Consider the following 18,774-nt stretch of genomic DNA (forward strand, 5'->3'; position numbering starts at 1 on the left):
TAATATAATTTATATTAATAAGGCAGTACTTTTCAACAGTGATCACGTCCACCACGTTCAACTTTTACGTAATTAATATACACGAGCTTTACGTCACGCACCTCGTGACGTGTACTGAGCTGTCTGAAGTTGAAAACACTGTTCGTGTTATTGCTTCCACTCTGCAACGTGCGTGCTGCACTCCTTGTGCAAATTATTCGTAGTTTTGTTTACGTTTCTTGATTTTGAGGACGTTAAACACAATAATTATTTCAAGTATTATTTTATTTTCCTCGAAGACGGTTTAGCTTACCAGCACCCTTACTGCTAGATTTAAACTGACAACAGAGCCTTCAATTTAAGGTGAGACTATGCTCAATACAACACATGTACGATATCGTTAATTAACTATTTTGTCAGACCCAGTCCAGAAGTATGTCGATAATGTAAAATAAGTGATTTTGCACGTTTGGTGTTGACGTGGATACTTGTTTCCGTGATCTGCAGGCTTAGGAGGACGGTAAACAAGCGAGTAATGGCGACTGAGATTGAAGCATGGACTACTGGCCCACAAAACGAGGGTACGAGCATTAATACTTTGATTCTAATTAGCTGTTAGGCCACTTGTTTAAGCATTATGTAGGGTGACTTTGGCTAAGGCTTAAAAATATTTGTCGTTTAAGCTGTCGTCTTTGTTGACGAGATGGGCTTTTACGTTAGTTACAGTCCTCCTCCACCATGTGGTCTCGTGGAAATGCTTGCATGTAAGTTGATGTTGTGTTTGTGGTTTAACTAAAACGGTACGTTCACCAAATTCCACATTTCAAGATTTCACTGCACACGATTTCACTGCAAAAAAAATTTGGTCTCTTTAGCCAAACAACTATTTCATGCAAAACCTATAACGTGGAGATAATGTGCATTTCTTGAAATTTTATGTACACATACACGCTACTTAGACGAGGAATGGTCATCACACGTGTGTTAATCTGCCTTCATCAATGTGATAATGATAACGGAGAAGGAATTCAAGGCTGTTAAATGTGCGAGATAGTACTTTGCAGCAACGAGCATTTGCGTTATTAAATTCGTTTAATTTTCGAATTATATTATCGTGTTTTATATCATGATAGATTAATGCCATAAAACGTCTTTGTTAACATTTGTTTAGTATTTCCAAAACCACGCCTCCTCGCGGAGATTCCCGGATGTTTTTTCCTGCCATGTGAGTTTCAAGCAACGTGGTACGTTTAAACGGAGATAACTTGCTAGTTTACTGCATGTTTTCATGAATAGATCGCAGCATACCACATACAAGTGTGTGCTAATAATAAATCAGCAGTATGTAGTTAAACCATTGTCGTTAATAGGGGAATAAATAAAACAATGTACATTTATTATTACATAAATAGTGAGTGTACTTTGGCACTATGCTGTTTCAGTTGTAGCCTGGAAAAATGTAATAGATAATTTATCAGTCAATTAATGTCTTCCGTAAAAATATGGAACAATGCACGGCCAGATCATTATTATTCATGTAGATCTATAGGTTATCCCTTGTGAAAATCCTCACACATTATTGTACAATCAAATTATGAACTATACATATATTTTTGCAATACATAAATGCAGACAATTATGCACTTCTTTAGAACTAGAGGTAAAAGAAATGCAGAAATATAAAATTTAAAAAAAAATTTTCGGCGGGTGTTATCATGCACAAGCACAAAAACGAATGCCACCATAAAACATTTATATAATAAAAAATATATTCTGGTAATTTTACATGTAACTTGTACAGTTTTGAAAATGTAACGTTTTCTTTAATGTTACTTCTCTAAACTAATGAATAGTAACTGTACCATGAATCATACCAACTGACCAACAGCACATGCTGATGTAACACATGAGTTTTCATTTAACATTGTGTGATTAGGAAATAATGTGTAAATGTTTGTAAGATTGGGAAATATTTGCTGAAACAAACTGACACTGATTTCTATATTTTGTTGCTTTTTATCATCAGATCACTGTTCAGAAGCAAAAACATTTAATTTCTTTATTAAATTACTGAATTGGATTTGTTAGTTAGGCAGGCCTTCACAACAAGCCTTAAATAAATAGTAAACATTCTAATATTACAGTTTTTTTAAATCTATTTTTGTTTATCAATGAATGATACAAAGTCATAATGTATAATGCCCAGACTAGAATATCAAGACAAATATAAACTATGGGCTGCACATAATGGTTTAAATATGGGTCTAATGATGTTTTTAAGATTTATGACCCTGCCTGTAAAAACTCCAGCTAAAGTTTTCTAAATAAAATCATTCAGCAAAATGTAAAGAACATTCTGTGAAAATAACCTTGATATCTTTAGTTACTGAGTGAGTAAGGGCATGTCAAAAATTGTAATGATGTCAAATTAATAGGTAAAAACAAACTCTGATTATTGGACTTAAGCCTGGTTTTCATAGGCATGGTCACATTTGTACTAAAATGTATCCGTCACATGTTCAGTACTTAAATAAGACAAAGTTGACAAAAACAGATAAGACGGCTTCCATTTATCATGCAAATGCTGATTTTTGACAGTTAAACTGTTGGTTAAACACACCCACCACACCGCCCTTACTTTGAGCTTAATACACAAAATGAACAACATAATATAGTTGACTTTCCAGACTAAGGTTTTCAGAATTCTGGTGGTGTGGGAGACAATACAACTGCAGTTTAGCTGTACAATGCATGTCTAAATGTCTTTACAGTAGGCACTATGATTATGTTAAAACTTAAAATTCTGATGTTAAAACCTCCCCCAACGGTAAAGTGTGCAGATGTACTGAGTACAACAGAAGATATCAGTGTGTATCACTACCAAAGCAAGGCATCATAAATGTTATCATCTGTTAAACCTGTTAGAGTCCTTTTTTCTGTTTTGCAGTTTTTAGACAGGAGACAAACACCTTGACCAGATTCTGTCTCCAATTCCCTTCTGACCAATTGTTCGTAACCACTCACCCCACCCAGCACTGGAGAACATTTAGGTTGCTTGCTCCACTTCTTTCTCAGCACAAGTGATTGTACATCCAAATACGCCTCTCTAACGTTCACTGGTTAACTTCAACTTCACTGAATTTGCCTACCGTCGTTGTCTTTAACATGATGCTCATCACCACTGGCATTTAAACAGTAACACTTCAGGCTGGACCTAATGCACCTAGGTTGTGCTGCTGCTCTAGCCCATTGCACTAAGGGTGTATTCACATTATGTGAACAATACCGTACCAGAGTATGTTTGACCTCAAAGTATGGTTTGTTTAGCTAATGTGATCGCTCCATACTGTACCATGGTGCGGTATGCTTTGCAGAGGTGGTCTCTGGTACGGTTTGCTTGATTTGGGGGCGGGCCATGCGCACTGGAATGCGAAACTTTAGCTGTCACTGTAAAACACTCTGATGTGCAGAGCATAAATACATACAGCTACGTGTCACAGGATCCTAAACTAGCCCAGATAACAGAAGTGTGTTTGACATCTTGCACACTCCGCCGACCGATCGGCCTATGACATTAAAGCACTTAAGAGTGATTGGAGAGCAGACTTCTTCTATGCTTTTAAATGTTTCTCGTGGTTATTCAATGACAAATGTTCTGCGTAGCGCACATGATTTCAAGCACACCTAAAAAGCCATAAACTCGTAATTATGATGAAGGCGTATATCTTCCAGTTTTCTTCATCTTTTAAAGACGTAAGCGTGCTCTGGTATGGATCTTAAAGTGTAGCGTGAGTGCAGACGCGCTGGGAGTGGAGACAATCGTACTCGGGTACGGTTTGGTTCAGTTAAGTATGATGTGAGCGTGCCCTAATGCAAGCATGGTCATTTAAGTTGTCCTCTGCCTGTAGCTAGTATTTAAGACGAAGGGTGTTTAATACCATTAAGGCCACTCCTACTTGACCCTCCACCCCACCCAAGCAGTCTTCACATTGCCATATGTAGGCAGGCTTGGCAGGAGCACCAATAAGGCATCAAAATCAGCTGTGTCAGCTCATCTGCTTCCTTGTGTTGTTACACTCAGTCCTGTGCATATCATGATTGCTTTTGTGTAGTTCAGTTAAAGCAGATGCAAACGTAGCAAAAGACAAGAATGTAAAATTCCTAAATCTCAAACTCAGATCATATGATATTGATTCAAACTATCCAAACTAAAAACCTAGCTCTCGTTGCATTCACTCTGCCCTGTTTACAGTCCACGTTTTGATTTTTTGTGTTATCTGACTGTGAAACCTAGAGGGGTTTTCCAAACCTCTGAAACAAATCATATGTAACAATTCTGAATTAAGATCTTTTAATATATGGCTTCTATGGTGACATTTATTTGCTTCACGACAATGCAAAGCCAGCTAAAATTATTTTTTTCTCAGAATGTCCAAGGTTTATCAGATGTGATATGAGAACTAACCAGCTGTCCTGGAAAGATAAACATTACTGTTCAGTGCAATAAAATCACTTACACAATTTGCTGTGAAAGCATTTTTACTGCTAAAGCAATTAAAAAAAGGTATACCTTTTACAATTCAAACAAAATGAATGGTTTTGAATGTTTTTCACTAAAATAAAATTTGGGGGCTTAATTGTACTAAAAGATTGTTTTCTTCAGTATCAATTATCCATGCCGTGTTAATGGAAAGGTATGTTTTGGTTAAAGTAAAGGTTCTTAACACATTTTGGGTTTAGTTGAGACCCACACTTGATGTACAGAAGCATGCAATATAATTGTATCTGCTATATCTGTATATGCTATATCAGGGGTCTCCAACTTTTTGTGAGCAAGGGCTACCACAGTGAATAAAACAATCTAGAGGGTTAATTTTTTTGACCTGTTAATAAGTTTTAATATTGTTTAAAATGTTAACATGCATAAAAGAAGCCAAGCTAATGTAAAAATATGTTATAAATAAATATTAAAATTGAGACTATTAATAGAATGTGCTTTGGTGGGAAACTCACAGACTCCATGCGGGCTCCATGTTTTAGACCACTTAGTGGTTTTAATATCTCATCACTAAAATAATCATAGTATAATCAGATTCTTATGAAAATCTTTTTCTCATTTACCTAAAATTTGACTGCAGAACATTTGACTGTACACAGAGTGAAAACTTTTTGTAAACAGGCTTTTACAAAATAAACAAGGTCAACTAATTTGTATCAAGCTTGTTTTTTTCCTTTTCGCTGTCTTATTTTAGTTATCTAAAATTTGTCAGCTACTTTACTCAATCATATCCTTTGACATTTTTACTACATTTTAATTTTAAAGGGGACATTTCACAAGACTTTTTTTAAGATGTAAAATAAATCTTTGGTGTCTCCAGAGAACGTATGTCAAGTTTTAGCTCTAAATACATATAGATTATTTATTATAACATAAAAATTGCCATTTTGTAGGTGTGGGCAAAAATGTGCCGTTTTTGGGGTGTGTCCTTTAAAATGGAAATGAGCTGATCTGTGCACTAAATGACAGTGTTGAGGATGGATAATGCAGATTAAGGGGTGGTACTATCCCCTTCTGACATCACAGGGAGCCATGATGAGCTATTTTTTTCACATGCTTGCAGAGAATGGTTTACTAACTAAATTTACTGGGTTGATCTTTTTCACATTATCTTGGTTGATAGAAGCACTAGGGACCCAATTATAGCACTTAAGCATGGAAAAAGTCTGATTTTCATGATATGTCCCCCTTAAATTAAAACCATCATCACCTGATGTCAGTGCCTGAACACAGTGTTGCGTCTGTTACAGATTCTGATATCAGTGGTCCAACATCTAATAAGCATTTGCATATGAGTGCGTATAGTTTTGTTCAAAAAGCACATAGGCTACAGGTTGTATGTGTCTGCATGCTTTTGGCATTATAGTATATATCCACACAGCTACTAAATGGTTGTGCCTGTGTGTTTGTCTCTTTTGTCTATGTGTTGTACAGGTGTTTTCTCATTAAAGCAAGATCTGGAAGATGAGGATGGACCATATGGCATTGAGGATCTAAACGAGTTGGAGGTAAATGGAAACTGGACCCCCCAGGAAAAGGCCTTGCATGAGGCCAGACTAAAAGCTAAGGCTAAGCGCCGCTTGCGTAAATCATCCTCCCGAGACTCCACCCGGGAATCACTGTCAGAGACTGTTCCAGGAGAACCGTCTACTGATCCAAACAGCCCCAAGGGCAAAAATGCTGTAAATGACCGAAAGTCAAGGACAGGAAAGGGTAGAGGACTGCCTAAAAAAGGTGAGGCTATAAAATAACATGCGTCACCAAGTACGTCTGTATGTTAATAGTTGCTAAATTCTTTTGTATTTTAGTGAAATCCCCGTATAATCGAACTTTATGAGCTTTACATGACTTGTATCACTTTACTAAGGCATGCTGAAGAAGTCTTTAAAGTCCATATAAATATATGATTTTTGTGATCAGGCTGTTTTTTGTGATTTGATCACTTTCTTTTATAATAAATAGGGATGTCCCGATTTGATCACGTGATCCGAAATCGGCCCCGATCACGTGGTTTCAGACTCGATCGGAATCGGCCGTTACCTTCTGATCAGGACACGGATACATATGCAGGGTTTAAATTGGGCCAGGGCCGTCCGGGGCTAACATACTGAGGGTCTCGCTCTGCTCCGCGCCAGTGTACGGGCTGCGCTGGTGCGTGTCCTGACGCGAATAATGACGTGTTCTCATTCATAGGCTTCAAACACTTGTGCATGCGGTGCATCCATGACAAAACCGGGATTTTACTGCTCATTTAAACGACACGTCGATTGTTTTTGTCACTATGTGCTCAGTTAATCTACATCAGTACGCAGCTTCGTGTCTCACTCAGAACCTCAAGAACGTGCATTCGCGCAGGAGGATCACATTACACATTGTAGAGATGAGCGATAGAGAGAGAGGTCAGTATGGTGCACATGTCGAAAAAACTTAATAGAAGTCTAGAAACAAAAGTATTCAAGTATGTATAGCTATGTCAATCATCTTATTACAATATGTTAACTAGATAACTGGATACAACTTACTGTATAGTTTAATAAAAGAATGTATTTTGATTATACAAATCAATTACGACCTAACTATAGTGATTGTTTAACTAACAGCTGACCAGTTTAGGGAATCTCTATGGCTAATAGACATATTGCTGAATCAGTATGTTGTTTTTCTTGTTAATTGAGTCTTTTTGGGTAGCCTATCTTATGCCTAGAATTAGTCAGAGGTCCAAAATGTCATTGAAACATACCAGTGGCTTTGCTGTCATCAGGATAAAACATGTTACCCCTCGAACCCTCCCTCCCAACAGAGCCTCCCCACAAAACAAACCCCAATTTAACCCTGAACATATATACTATAATCTCATTTTTTTTTTAAACACATCTATAGTTATGCGCTAGCACAAAGTTAGACCTTTTTGACTCCACACAGAAACAGCAATGTGTGCGGCATGACATAAGGAGCATCCTGGATCTGTTTTTTCGCTCTTCTTTATTCTTTTTTTTATGTATTATAGAAGTATCGGATCGGGACTCGGTATTGGCAGATACTCAAAATCAAATGACTCGGACTCGAGGGCAAAAACCTGATCGGGACATCACTAATAATAAACATTTCTTAGCAAGGTCCTCGCCTACTTCTTTCTGTTTTACATTGATTTTTCTTTTAAATAGGTGGAGCAGGTGGTAAAGGTGTGTGGGGGGCAGCGGGTATGGTGTATGAGCTGGAGGAGCCTGACTCTAAAGACCCCAATTATGATGAATCGGCACAGGTAAGAAAACACCTGCCTTTCAGATGTATAGGTTGCACTGTGAATACTTTAGTCTGCATGTATGAGGGTATTTAGTACAGTGAGGAAAATAAGTATTTGAACACCCTGCTATTTTGCAAGTTCTCCCACTTAGAAATCATGGAGGTGTCTGAAATTATCATTGTAGGTGCATGTCCACTGTGAGAAACATAATCTAAAAAAATCAAGAAATCACAATGTAGGATTTTTTTAAAAACTATTTATTTGTATGATACAGCTGCAAATAAGTATTTGAACACCTGAGAACGTCAATGTTAATATTTGGTACAGTAGCTTTTGTTTGCAATTACAGAGGTCAAACGTTTCCTGTAGTTTTCACCAGGTTTGCACACACTGCAGGAGGGATTTTGGTCCACTCCTCCACACAGATCTTCTCTAGATCAGTCAGGTTTCTGGCCTGTCACTGAGAAACACGGAGTTTGAGCTCCCTCCAATGATTCTCTATTGGGTTTAGGACTGGAGACTGGCTAGGCCACACCAGAACCTTGATATGCTTCTTACAGAGCTACTCCTTGGTTAACCTGGCTGTGTGCTTCGGGTCGTTGTCATGTTGGAAGACCCAGCCTCGACCCATTTTCAATGCTCTAACTGAAGGAAGGAGGTTGTTCCCCAAAATCTTGCAATACATGGCCCCGGTCATCCTCTCCTTAATACAGTGCAGTTACCCTGTCCCAAGTGCAGAAAAACACCCCCAAAGCATGATGCTACCACCCCCATGCTTCACAGTAGGGATGGTGTTCTTGGGATGGTACTCACCATTCTTCTTCCTCCAAACACGTTTAGTGGAATTATGACCAAAAAGTTCTTTGGGCAGCTTTTTGGTCTTGGCCAGGTTAGTAGTTGGATTCTTACTGATTGTATGTGGTGGACAGGTGTCTTTATGCAGCCAACGACCTCAAATTTAATTTAGGATAATAAATAGAGTGGAGGTGGACATTTTAAACAGACTAACAGTAGCCTGGTCAAACCAGACTCTCGTACATTAATTTCATTTGTACAGAGAGTCTGGGCACGCTCCATTGCAAAGCGTTACTTCCTTTAAGGAGGGTTCTCTGTTGAAGTTTAAAACGCTTGGATCTGCCCAGAGTCACTCAGGATCTGCCATAGGCGATCGTCTTTCTCTGCTGCCATTACTGAACTACAACTCAAACTGACGCACGACCTCAACGTCATCGTTCTTATCCACCCCTCTCTTTTCGCTGATTGGACCTGCATATTTTTGCAGGAGAAAACGAAACTGTATACAGCAGTCCCAGATGTAGTACTGAAACGAAATGAAAATTAAGAGGAAGCACATAGGAGGGCGGAGACAGGCTAGACCAGGGGTGGGCATCGAGGGCCACAGTCCTGCAGAGTTTGGCTTCAACCTTAATCAAACACACCTGAATGTCATTTCCAAACAGTCCTGAAGACTTCAATTAGATTTTTCAGCTGTGTTTGATTAGGGTTGGAGCTAAACTCTGCAGGGACACTGGCCCTTAGGACCAGGAGTTGCCCACCCCTGGGCTAGACTAACAGGTCTTTGAGGATCAGAATTCTAGCTGATAGACAGGTGTACAAATACTTATCTGCAGCTGTATCATTCATAGAGCTGCAACAACGAATCGATTAAATCGATGAAAATCGATAACTAAAAGAGTTGGCAACGAATTTCATAATCGTTTATTTGTGTCACGCAGTCTCGTTTAATGTAGCCTCTTATGGAACGGCTGAAATTCCACAAGGGGGCTTATTTGTTCCTCAGACATTGCACAAAAAACGTGACATCCGAATATATTCATTATAAATCGTGAATGAAAAGTGAGATTCGAACGAATGTCCATTAGTGAAATAATTGTATACACTAATTATATCGTAATTCGGTCAGAAACGTCAAGATTGTGAGATGAACAAATCGTTTTGGATTACAAGGCTTGGATATTCCATTGCCTTGAACTTTTGGGGATTTATGAACAATTTGTTTTGGACAATTTCACCGAAGCGGATAAAGGGAAGATTTTGAAGGTAAGTAAATATCCTAAATCGGCGCCGCCCGGTTCAGATAACTAACAACTAGATTACAGTTTTATGACTGCTATAAATCATATTATGCTTTGTGTTTGCGCTTAATGGAATCCCGAAAGTCTAAGCTTTACAACGATGTGCCGCATGACCGTATATTTTGAAGATTTAATGCTTCAAAGTTGCAATGACGTAATGCAGCCTCACGTGCAAGGGAGGGGGTGTACCGTGTACGGCACAGTGTTCCTTATCAGGTTAAAAAGAAAAACTTCAGTTAAGCGCGGAGCGAACACACTCGCGTTGCATCCCAAACGATACTATATAGAAAGCAAGGAGTACGAGAAGTAGTGCTTTTCGCCTACTAAAAATTATGCAAGTATGCGGTTTGGGACGCACATCGGTCTCTCTCACGCACTGTTGCTTGCAGAGTTCGCCGCCTCATAGACAGGGTGGAGAAAAGATAAAAAAACAGCGAAGGTAGAGGAAAATCACATGTCAGTGTTTTACTCATCCCAAATGTAAGCGCGTCATCTGGAAGTTAGCCGGCAAAGAGGTAAACAAACAAAGACGACACGCTAATGCTTTATGGAGCGACGACAGCGGGTAAAAAAAGTTTCTAGAACGAATAAAAAACTCCAATGATATTAAACAAAGAAATAAAACTTTGAGAGAGATTGTATGAACGCTTTTCCACGTCATGGACCTGTCATTGCGCCGTCACTCTCCTGCTGGTCTGTACTGCGCGCTCCAGCTCATGCCGAGCAAGGAGACGCACGTGCCCGGCCCAACATACAGTACAAGATACAGTAAGTGCCACCTTTTGTTGCATAAACATCGTCTTACATTTTTTAAGGCGAAGTAATGAATGGTGTATTTGCATTTTGCGTGGGAGCAGAAGACGCATTTTCTGTTTTCACAAGACGCATTTATGTGGCCAAATGTAAATGGAACAGTTTTAACAAATGAGATAGCTATCCGATCAAAGAAAACACATAGTCAAAAATAAATGTACAAAGCTGCCACTGGGGTAGTACCCTTTATAAAAGGTCCTAATATGTACCATTTAGGTACAAATATGTATCTTTGAACTGCCAATACTACTTTTGAAGTATTAATATGCACTTTTTGGGTACAAAGGTGTACCTTTTTGAAAGGGTACTGTCCAGTGACAACTTTTGTACCTTTATTTTTGAAATTGTAGTCATATACTATCTTCGTGATGGGAAACGCAACATAAAAAAAGTCTATATATTTGGCAGATGTAAAGCATACATGTGTATTTTTTGTGTTAGTCCATTTTTATTTTATTATCATTGTAACAGCTCAGATATGTTCAAGGAGCAACATGTTTGGGCAATTTCTAAAGATTTTAGTTCTGTTTTGAATAAGGGGTTGGAAATGAATGCTTTTCTTGGTTTTTGTTTTTTAATCTGATTCATCAATGAATCGAAAAATAATTGACAGATTAATCGATTATTAAAATAATCGTTAGTTGTGATTTCTGGATTTTTTTTTAGATTATGTCTTTCACAGTGGACATGCACCTACGATGACAATTTCAGACCCCTCCATGATTTCTAAGTGGGCGAACTTGCAAAATAGCAGGGTGTTCAAATACTTATTTTCCTCACTGTATATAATGTTTAAATTGCACATATATGGTATCAATAATATATCAATATATGGTACCTATAGACTCCTACTTGACACATAATTTGGTAGCGTGGATGGAGCTTCGTTCTATCTGGATTGTGCCATGTGTTTTCCATTTTGTTTGAAGGAACTTCACCGTGGATCTAGGAACGTGTATTGTTTATCACATTCTTAAACTTTTTAATACCAAAACACTTAGTTCTGTTCCACAGATAGATCTTTAATACAGGAAGACAAATCTGCTGTTTTGGTTCGTTTGATTTCACAAAGTCAGGAATGCAAATGTTGTTGCAAAATTAATAAAGTATTTGTTTTTATGTTTTTCCTTTAATAGTAAATGTTAAGTTGTTTTTCTAGTGACAGACTCTAGTGTGTTCCTCAGGGTGACACTGTTTATGCCACAGTAGTACCAGAGCTGGATGAGCGAGAACTTGAGAAGACCATCAACCCCATTGTGCAAGAGTACTTTGAGCATGGAGACACCAAAGAGGTGGAGGTGAGATTTGAGCTGGAGCTGATGAGCTTTGTTTCAGGATAAAGTAGAGTAGGATATTTTGGATGTAATGTTTGGTTGATGTTCAAACAGATGTATAATTAGTGCATCATGCTTTGACATCAAAGTTGGTTTAATATACAGTATTTTACATGGACATTGGGCAGATTAGTACAGTGCATTTCAACTTTACATTTTATAATTTCATAATTTCATGCCTTCCTTGGAAACAAACACCTTGCTCTACTATTTAAGCTACAAGGAAAATTTATTTGTCTACTGAGTGCAAATCAATTTGTGCAGGGTCTAATATTGTGATTCTGATGGGATTTCCATAGCTCTTTGTGAACTGTTAATCTAAACCTATATATCTGCTTCAATTTATTTTCCCTGACAGATGCTGCTCAGAGAGTTGAACCTGGGCCATCACAAATACGAATTCTCCTCTCTGGCAGTTTCCCTGTCTCTGGAAGGCAAGGCCAGCCACAGGGAGCTCACATCACGTCTTCTGTCGGACCTGTGTGGCAAAGTGCTATCTGAGAATGACATGTCACGTGCTTTTGACAAAATGCTTAAGGAGCTGCCGGACCTCATATTGGATACACCGGAAGCCCCACAGGTTGAGTAATAGATCAAAAGAAATGAATAAAAAAGCAAAGAAAAATACATCTAATAATAAAATCTCAAATTTTCCAAGATCTTGTAATGAAGCATTTATTGTTTACACTACCAATCAAATATTTGGGAATTATTATTACTGTTTTCCATATGTTACAATAAAAGTATTGCAATGAAAACTTTAAATAAATAGTTGTAAGGGTAAATATGCAGTTATCAGGACTACTATTTTTCATCTTTAATTTTTTTTTAGCATTTTAAGCATAAACCTTCAGATCAAATGTTTTTTTTTTACTTATTCTCTAATGACATTCTTTTCTCAGATGCTTGGTCAGTTTATTGCACGAGCCATTGCTGACCATGCTTTACCTATGAATTTCCTTGACTGTTACAAAGGCAAGGTGGACTGTGACCATGCCAGGTGAGCTTGATGTGAAGTTGATAATCTTATCAGTTATTTATTGCTTGCGTCTATGGCTGTTTACTAGCAGTCCTGTTTCCAGATTTTTAATAGTCTGTAACATTTGACTTTTGAACTGTAATTATTCTTCTAACTATTGAACTGTTTCAAAATTTCAGACATTTCAGAATTGTTGTTGGGGTCACGGTGGGAAATTAACAGCTGCGAGTAACCAAATGTGTGTGAAGTCGATAGGAAATTTTCCTTATCATGGATCTGTTTCTGATTGGCCACTGACAATAAATACTGTTGCTTGGTAAAAATAATGCACAGCTATAGTAAATTTTCTTAAAAAAAAAAACAATAATTGAAAAGTTCGGCAAGTGATGTTGGAGTGTTTCTTTTAAACACCTTTTAAACACACGTTACCAAAGGTATTAGATATAACAAGATTTAGCACTGGTAGGACAATGCAACACTCAATATGGCTACTCTTTTAGTAAAAAAAAAACCAAATTCATTAGGGCTGGTCTGAATACAATTTTTTTGAACTTCGAAGCTTCAGTTGTAATCAACACCAGAATACTGACAATATTCAAATCTCAAAATAAAAAATCGAATGCCAACCCACCACACAAATATTAGAATAATTGTATATTCTGGTCCAGCCCTATTGTAAATCGATAAAGACTAAAGGGTTCGTTATAGTTCTGCATAAGTTCTACGGCATAGCCTTGATGCCGTAGTTTACGCTTCAGTTTTCATTCATACTTCTGCGTCATCGTCCACGACGACGTGCACTTACGCATGTAGACTAGTAGGCAGAATTCATGCGTGTAACCCACAGTAGCAGTAAAACAGCCGAAGAATGCACAGTTCATTATTTATTTATTATTTTTATACCCATTTATTTTCTTCTGACTCACCGTACATGACTTCCCTTGATTGTGTTAGAGCTGCACTGGACAGAGCATCTGTTCTACTCTCCATGAAGAGGGAGATCTTGCAGCTTGATAATGTGTGGGGAGTTGGTGGTGGCCAGAGGCCTGTCAGACATCTCATCAAAGAGGTAAGTACTGTCATTATGTAAGGAAATGTGAGATATTCTAACTGTGCATTCATACCGCCACCGGCGAGAGCGTCAAAGTTGCTGGAAGTCATTCATTTACAATGAGAGCCAGCGGCGAGCAGTGGCGCAGCGCATCATGTACAGCGTGAGCGTCGAGGAGAGTTGAAATCAGCTCAACTTTATGGTAATGAGTTATGACGCGGTTCGGCCGTAACCAATCGGAAGGCGGAAATGTTCGGCGGCAACCAATCGTAAGGCGGAAACCTCCGCCTAAGAGGAGTTCAGAGAATGTATTCAAGCATCAGCGCGTCCACTACAACTTTTCTGTAGCGTCGTTGGAGGGCAGCCAGAGCTTTTATTGACACTCTTGCTGGTGGCGGTGTGAATACATGGTAAGAATGAGAAATGTACCAGAGCGTAAATTGAATTAGACAAAAGAACAATTCATTTTTGCCTTTTACCACAAATATATCTCAAATTAAAAACTTGGGGATGGTAATGTTGTTCTACAGATGAACCTGTTGCTGAAGGAGTACCTGGTGTCAGGTGAGCTGTCTGAGGCAGAGCACTGTCTACGAGACCTAGAAGTGCCACACTTCCATCATGAACTGGTTTATGAGGTAAGCTTTAACATGTAGAAATATTGGCTGCAGAAGTATTGACTGATCTCATTTCTCAGTGCCTTTATTAGAATAGTTTTAAAATATACATGTATATATTTACCATTTATCTTAATTTGTACTCTCTTAGACGGTAACATGAAGACTTTTTTGTTTTTGTCTTTGACATAGGCTGTAATAATGGTACTGGAGTCTACAGGTAACACGGCATTGCAGATGATGGTCAAACTTCTCAAGGCTTTCTGGCAAACTGGCCTAATTACTCTGGACCAAATGAACAGGGTTTGAAGAAATTACTTTTTTTTTTTTTTACTATTTTGTAGGTGCATGATCCTAAACTACTGTAACAAACCAGCACAAAATGTCTAAAAGAATTTAACATGATTCTGGGCTTATTGTAAACTCATGATTCTGGGCTTATTGTAAACTCATGTTTGTTTCTACATAATATGCGAAAAATCTAAGGCCCTGTTTACATTTGGTTTAAAGATGCATTTTGGTTGATTGGATTACAAGTGGACAACACGATATACAGGAGTAAACAGGATGTAAAACGTTTGGAGCTTGACTACTTTCGATCACATTCGGAAGTAGTCGAAAACGCATCTGTTTGAACAGGGAAAAAACAGCTACTATCTCCGCCCATTGATCTAATGTGTGTTCGGCACGGTTTTATGCTGTCATTGTTAATGAGCCTAATTACATTGCTAAAAAAAACTTTGTTTTGTGTATTCGGTGTAGTGCAGTGTGTTTGCATGTTTTATGATTCTAAAAACGCATAACTATTGTTGCTCCTCTATGCTCTGCCTTTCTGAAAGACGCTGTGTTCCGATTGGCCAACTATTTACCATACTTGAAAGACCAGCTCTAGGGCTAATCTATTGACTAATTATCGATTAATTGATTATTCTAATCAAATAATTTATCAACAAACATTCAATCAAACATTCCTAAATCCTAATTTTCTTTTAAAGGGACACTCCACTTTTTATGAAAATAGGCTCATTTTCCAGTTTTTTTTTTACCGTTTTGGAATCCATTCAGCCAATCTCTGGGTCTGGCTGTACAACTTTTAGAATAGCTTAGCATAATCCATTAAATCCGATTAGACCGTTAGCATCGCGCTCAAAAATAACCAAAGAGTTTCGATATTTAAAGCAACACTGTGTCGTTTTTTTTACCGTTAAATGATGTCTCTAGAATTATTTCAGGGCTAGAACCACTTTTAACAGGACAATTTGTACTGTTGCTGCAACCTGAGCAGCCTCCTAGCTGCTACAACCACACCCTGAAAGAGGCGGTGGAGGGTAGGAAACACAGCCCCGCACCTCCCCCTGCCTGCAGAAGAGTGTCTGATACCAGGCTCTGTTGCGCTTTTCATGTATGATCTAGCTATGAGGTCAATTAAGATGGCAATATATTGCAGGAGATCTAACAAAAGAAAAAAAAATTTAGTCAAGGAATTTGCTGCCGTACCATGGTTGCAGCAGGTGCAATTATATTACGCAGCGCAATGATATTACGCAGTTTATCCAAAGCGACTTACAGTGCATTACAAGCTATACATTTCTATCAGTACTTGTTTTCCCTGGGTTCAAACACTTGACCTTTTGCGCTGCAAACGCAAGGCTCTACCAATGAGCTATACAGGAACACGATGTACACGATGTAACTGCATAATGGTTAAGTTTTAAATATCGAAACTCTTTGGTTATTTTATATTATATATTTATATTATATTATATATTTTATATATATATATGGAAAACTGTGTGCAGCATGTCTACTAACAACACAAGCAGCGGTGCTATGACATAATTTTAGTGAGCGTCTTAAAGAGCACTTAGTGTCCGAGTCCTGTTTTTACATTTTCTTTGGTGTGTAACTGTGTATTAGTACATGTTAATGATATGCAAAAGGTACATATCCCAAAGTAAACGATGACATAAACCATGCGAACACATTGTATTATTCCAAGTACCCAAAATAACCACCTTTTTTAGCAATGAAATAGGTGCTCTTTAAACCTGTCATTTCTCCCACTTGTGTTTTAATGCCCAGCTCATAGACCAGTCGTAAATGGGAATGTGTCTTTCATCCACTTATAATCAGATCGACCAAAATTCCCTCCTAATACCAGATGTAAACAGCCTTGAAGATATTGGGATATATATATTAATACATATCTGTATTTATACAAAGGGCTTTCAGCGCGTATATGATGAGCTCCCCGAGATCAGCCTGGATGTTCCACATGCACAATCCATTATGGAGACCTTTGTGGACCTCTGTTTCCAGGAATCGGTCATCACTAAACAGCTGAGAGATTCCTGTCCAACCAGGTCAGAGACTGCAACCTGCTAAAGGAATGGAAAATAAGAATTGTGCAATTTCTTTGATATGGCAATTTCATGTGTTTTCCTTGCCTGTAAAAAGTAGAATTTACTTGACAGATCGGTTCTTTTGTCCAGCAGGGGGCGCAAACGATTCGTGAGTGAGGGCGATGGAGGTATTGTAAAAAGCTAGACGATTTGGAAGAGCTTTACCAGGCCCCTGATGCCGAGCAGGCTGGCATCTCCTGCACTTCCCTGGGTATCTGTCCTCACTGTCATCATTGCTCATTGTCTTGAGTACACAGAAATATTCAGCCTCAAAAAAAGCTATCAGCATGTAAAGAACAGCTGAGAAATGCTGTTCTCTCCTCCTCTATTACAGGCTTTGTTTCATTTGTGTTTTTGTGTTTGTGCAGCATGAATGCTGCAGTGAAAGAAAGGAGTGAGGGGAAATAAGCAGTGGCTTCAGATGGCCATGAAGTACAGTTTGGGTTGAGGGATTAATTTTGCTTTATCTTTTTCAGCTTAAATTGCTTTTCCCTTTTTTTGTGTTCACTTGTTAGTGTTCACAGTGGTCTTGAAATATTTTTTCTTTTTTGCGAATTAATGCATAAAAACATGAAGCACCCAAAAAACGAAGGTATTAAAAAGTTGTATCATAAAAAATAATGAAGCGCTTAAATCAAAAACTTTGGGGCCAACATACAATATTTTACTACGAGATTGGGTTTGATTCTTTTGGCTTTCATTTTATTGCATGTTTAGCTGCAAAATTGTCTTTTTCTTTCTCAAATTAATAATAATTGAAGTGTGTAAATATAAGCCATCCCCATATATACAGATATCACAAAGTTCCAGGATCTTTTTTGGTTAACTACAATTTTTTGACTGACTATTTGTTAAAAAGTTTCTGTGGTTATTTTCAGTTGGAATTATCTCAGTGCATATTCATGATTTATGCTCACTTCATATCAAAATGTTTCCGGCTAGTTCTGGTTCCTACATCTAGAAGGATCTCTGTATGTTTAGCTGCCGAAGAATGGAGGAGAGCGCATTACCACCTCATGCTCAAGCTGACAATTGTAAGACTGCTGAGTTGATATTTTTCCATTTTCATTGCAGTCTAGTTTTGTACCCTCTGTTTGATTATGCAGTTGAGAACAGTCTTTTGTATTCCATCTTCTTTTCTGTGAACAACAAAAATGAGTTTAATTGTTTCAATACAGTTACAGTTTATAGTACAGCTCACAATTCATAATGATTTGAAGTGTTGAGCTTAATTTTAGCAAATGTCCTCCTGTTTCAGTCAATACTCCTTTATATCAACTGGAATAGGAACTATCTACTTTCAACCAAAAAGTGCTTTTGTACATGGGATCTGTTGGTTCATGGGGACACTTTTTGCAAAGGAAAAACATTTTTGGTCAACCAAAACTCAGACTTCAGCATTGAAAATTACACTAATTATTTCAATAAAATTTTCAAAATATTCATATAAATGTTTTCTTTTTATGAATCTGTACATTTTGGGGTATTGTCATCACATTTTTCTGCAAATATATTAAATGCCACCCATAGTACACATTGAATAATAATCATTTTAGTTTTTTGCACTTACCCTGTATTTAAAAAAAAAAGAATGCATGTGTGACATAGGTGTGCGTATTAATCAAAGCAATTTTCTGTGAATTACTGAATGCTGTAAACAGTGTAAGTAAATTAAAATTCAGCTTTAAAAAAAGCTTTTGC

The 18,774-nt window shown here is 37.8% G+C and overlaps 1 protein-coding gene across 2 annotated transcripts; it reads left to right on the forward strand.

Annotated features, from left to right (window-relative positions):
* Positions 1–98: 98 nt before the first annotated feature.
* Positions 99–18,524, forward strand: pdcd4a (programmed cell death 4a). Of its 2 annotated transcripts, none has more exons than XM_055205331.2 (12): positions 99–342; positions 487–560; positions 5,972–6,271; positions 7,702–7,799; positions 11,875–11,988; positions 12,383–12,604; positions 12,927–13,024; positions 13,958–14,072; positions 14,585–14,692; positions 14,864–14,974; positions 16,895–17,034; positions 17,164–18,524. In XM_055205331.2, exons 2-12 carry the CDS (start codon positions 515–517, stop codon positions 17,216–17,218), a joined length of 1,407 nt encoding a protein of 468 aa, XP_055061306.2. In that variant the 5' UTR covers positions 99–342; positions 487–514; the 3' UTR covers positions 17,219–18,524. The 2 variants fall into 2 exon arrangements, with proteins under 2 accessions (XP_055061306.2, XP_055061308.2); XM_055205333.2 differs by having other exon boundaries at positions 100–342; positions 17,167–18,524.
* The last annotated feature ends 250 nt before the right edge of the window (positions 18,525–18,774 follow it).

Source organism: Misgurnus anguillicaudatus, chromosome 3, assembly GCF_027580225.2.
Source record: "Misgurnus anguillicaudatus chromosome 3, ASM2758022v2, whole genome shotgun sequence".
NCBI lineage: Eukaryota > Metazoa > Chordata > Actinopteri > Cypriniformes > Cobitidae > Misgurnus > Misgurnus anguillicaudatus.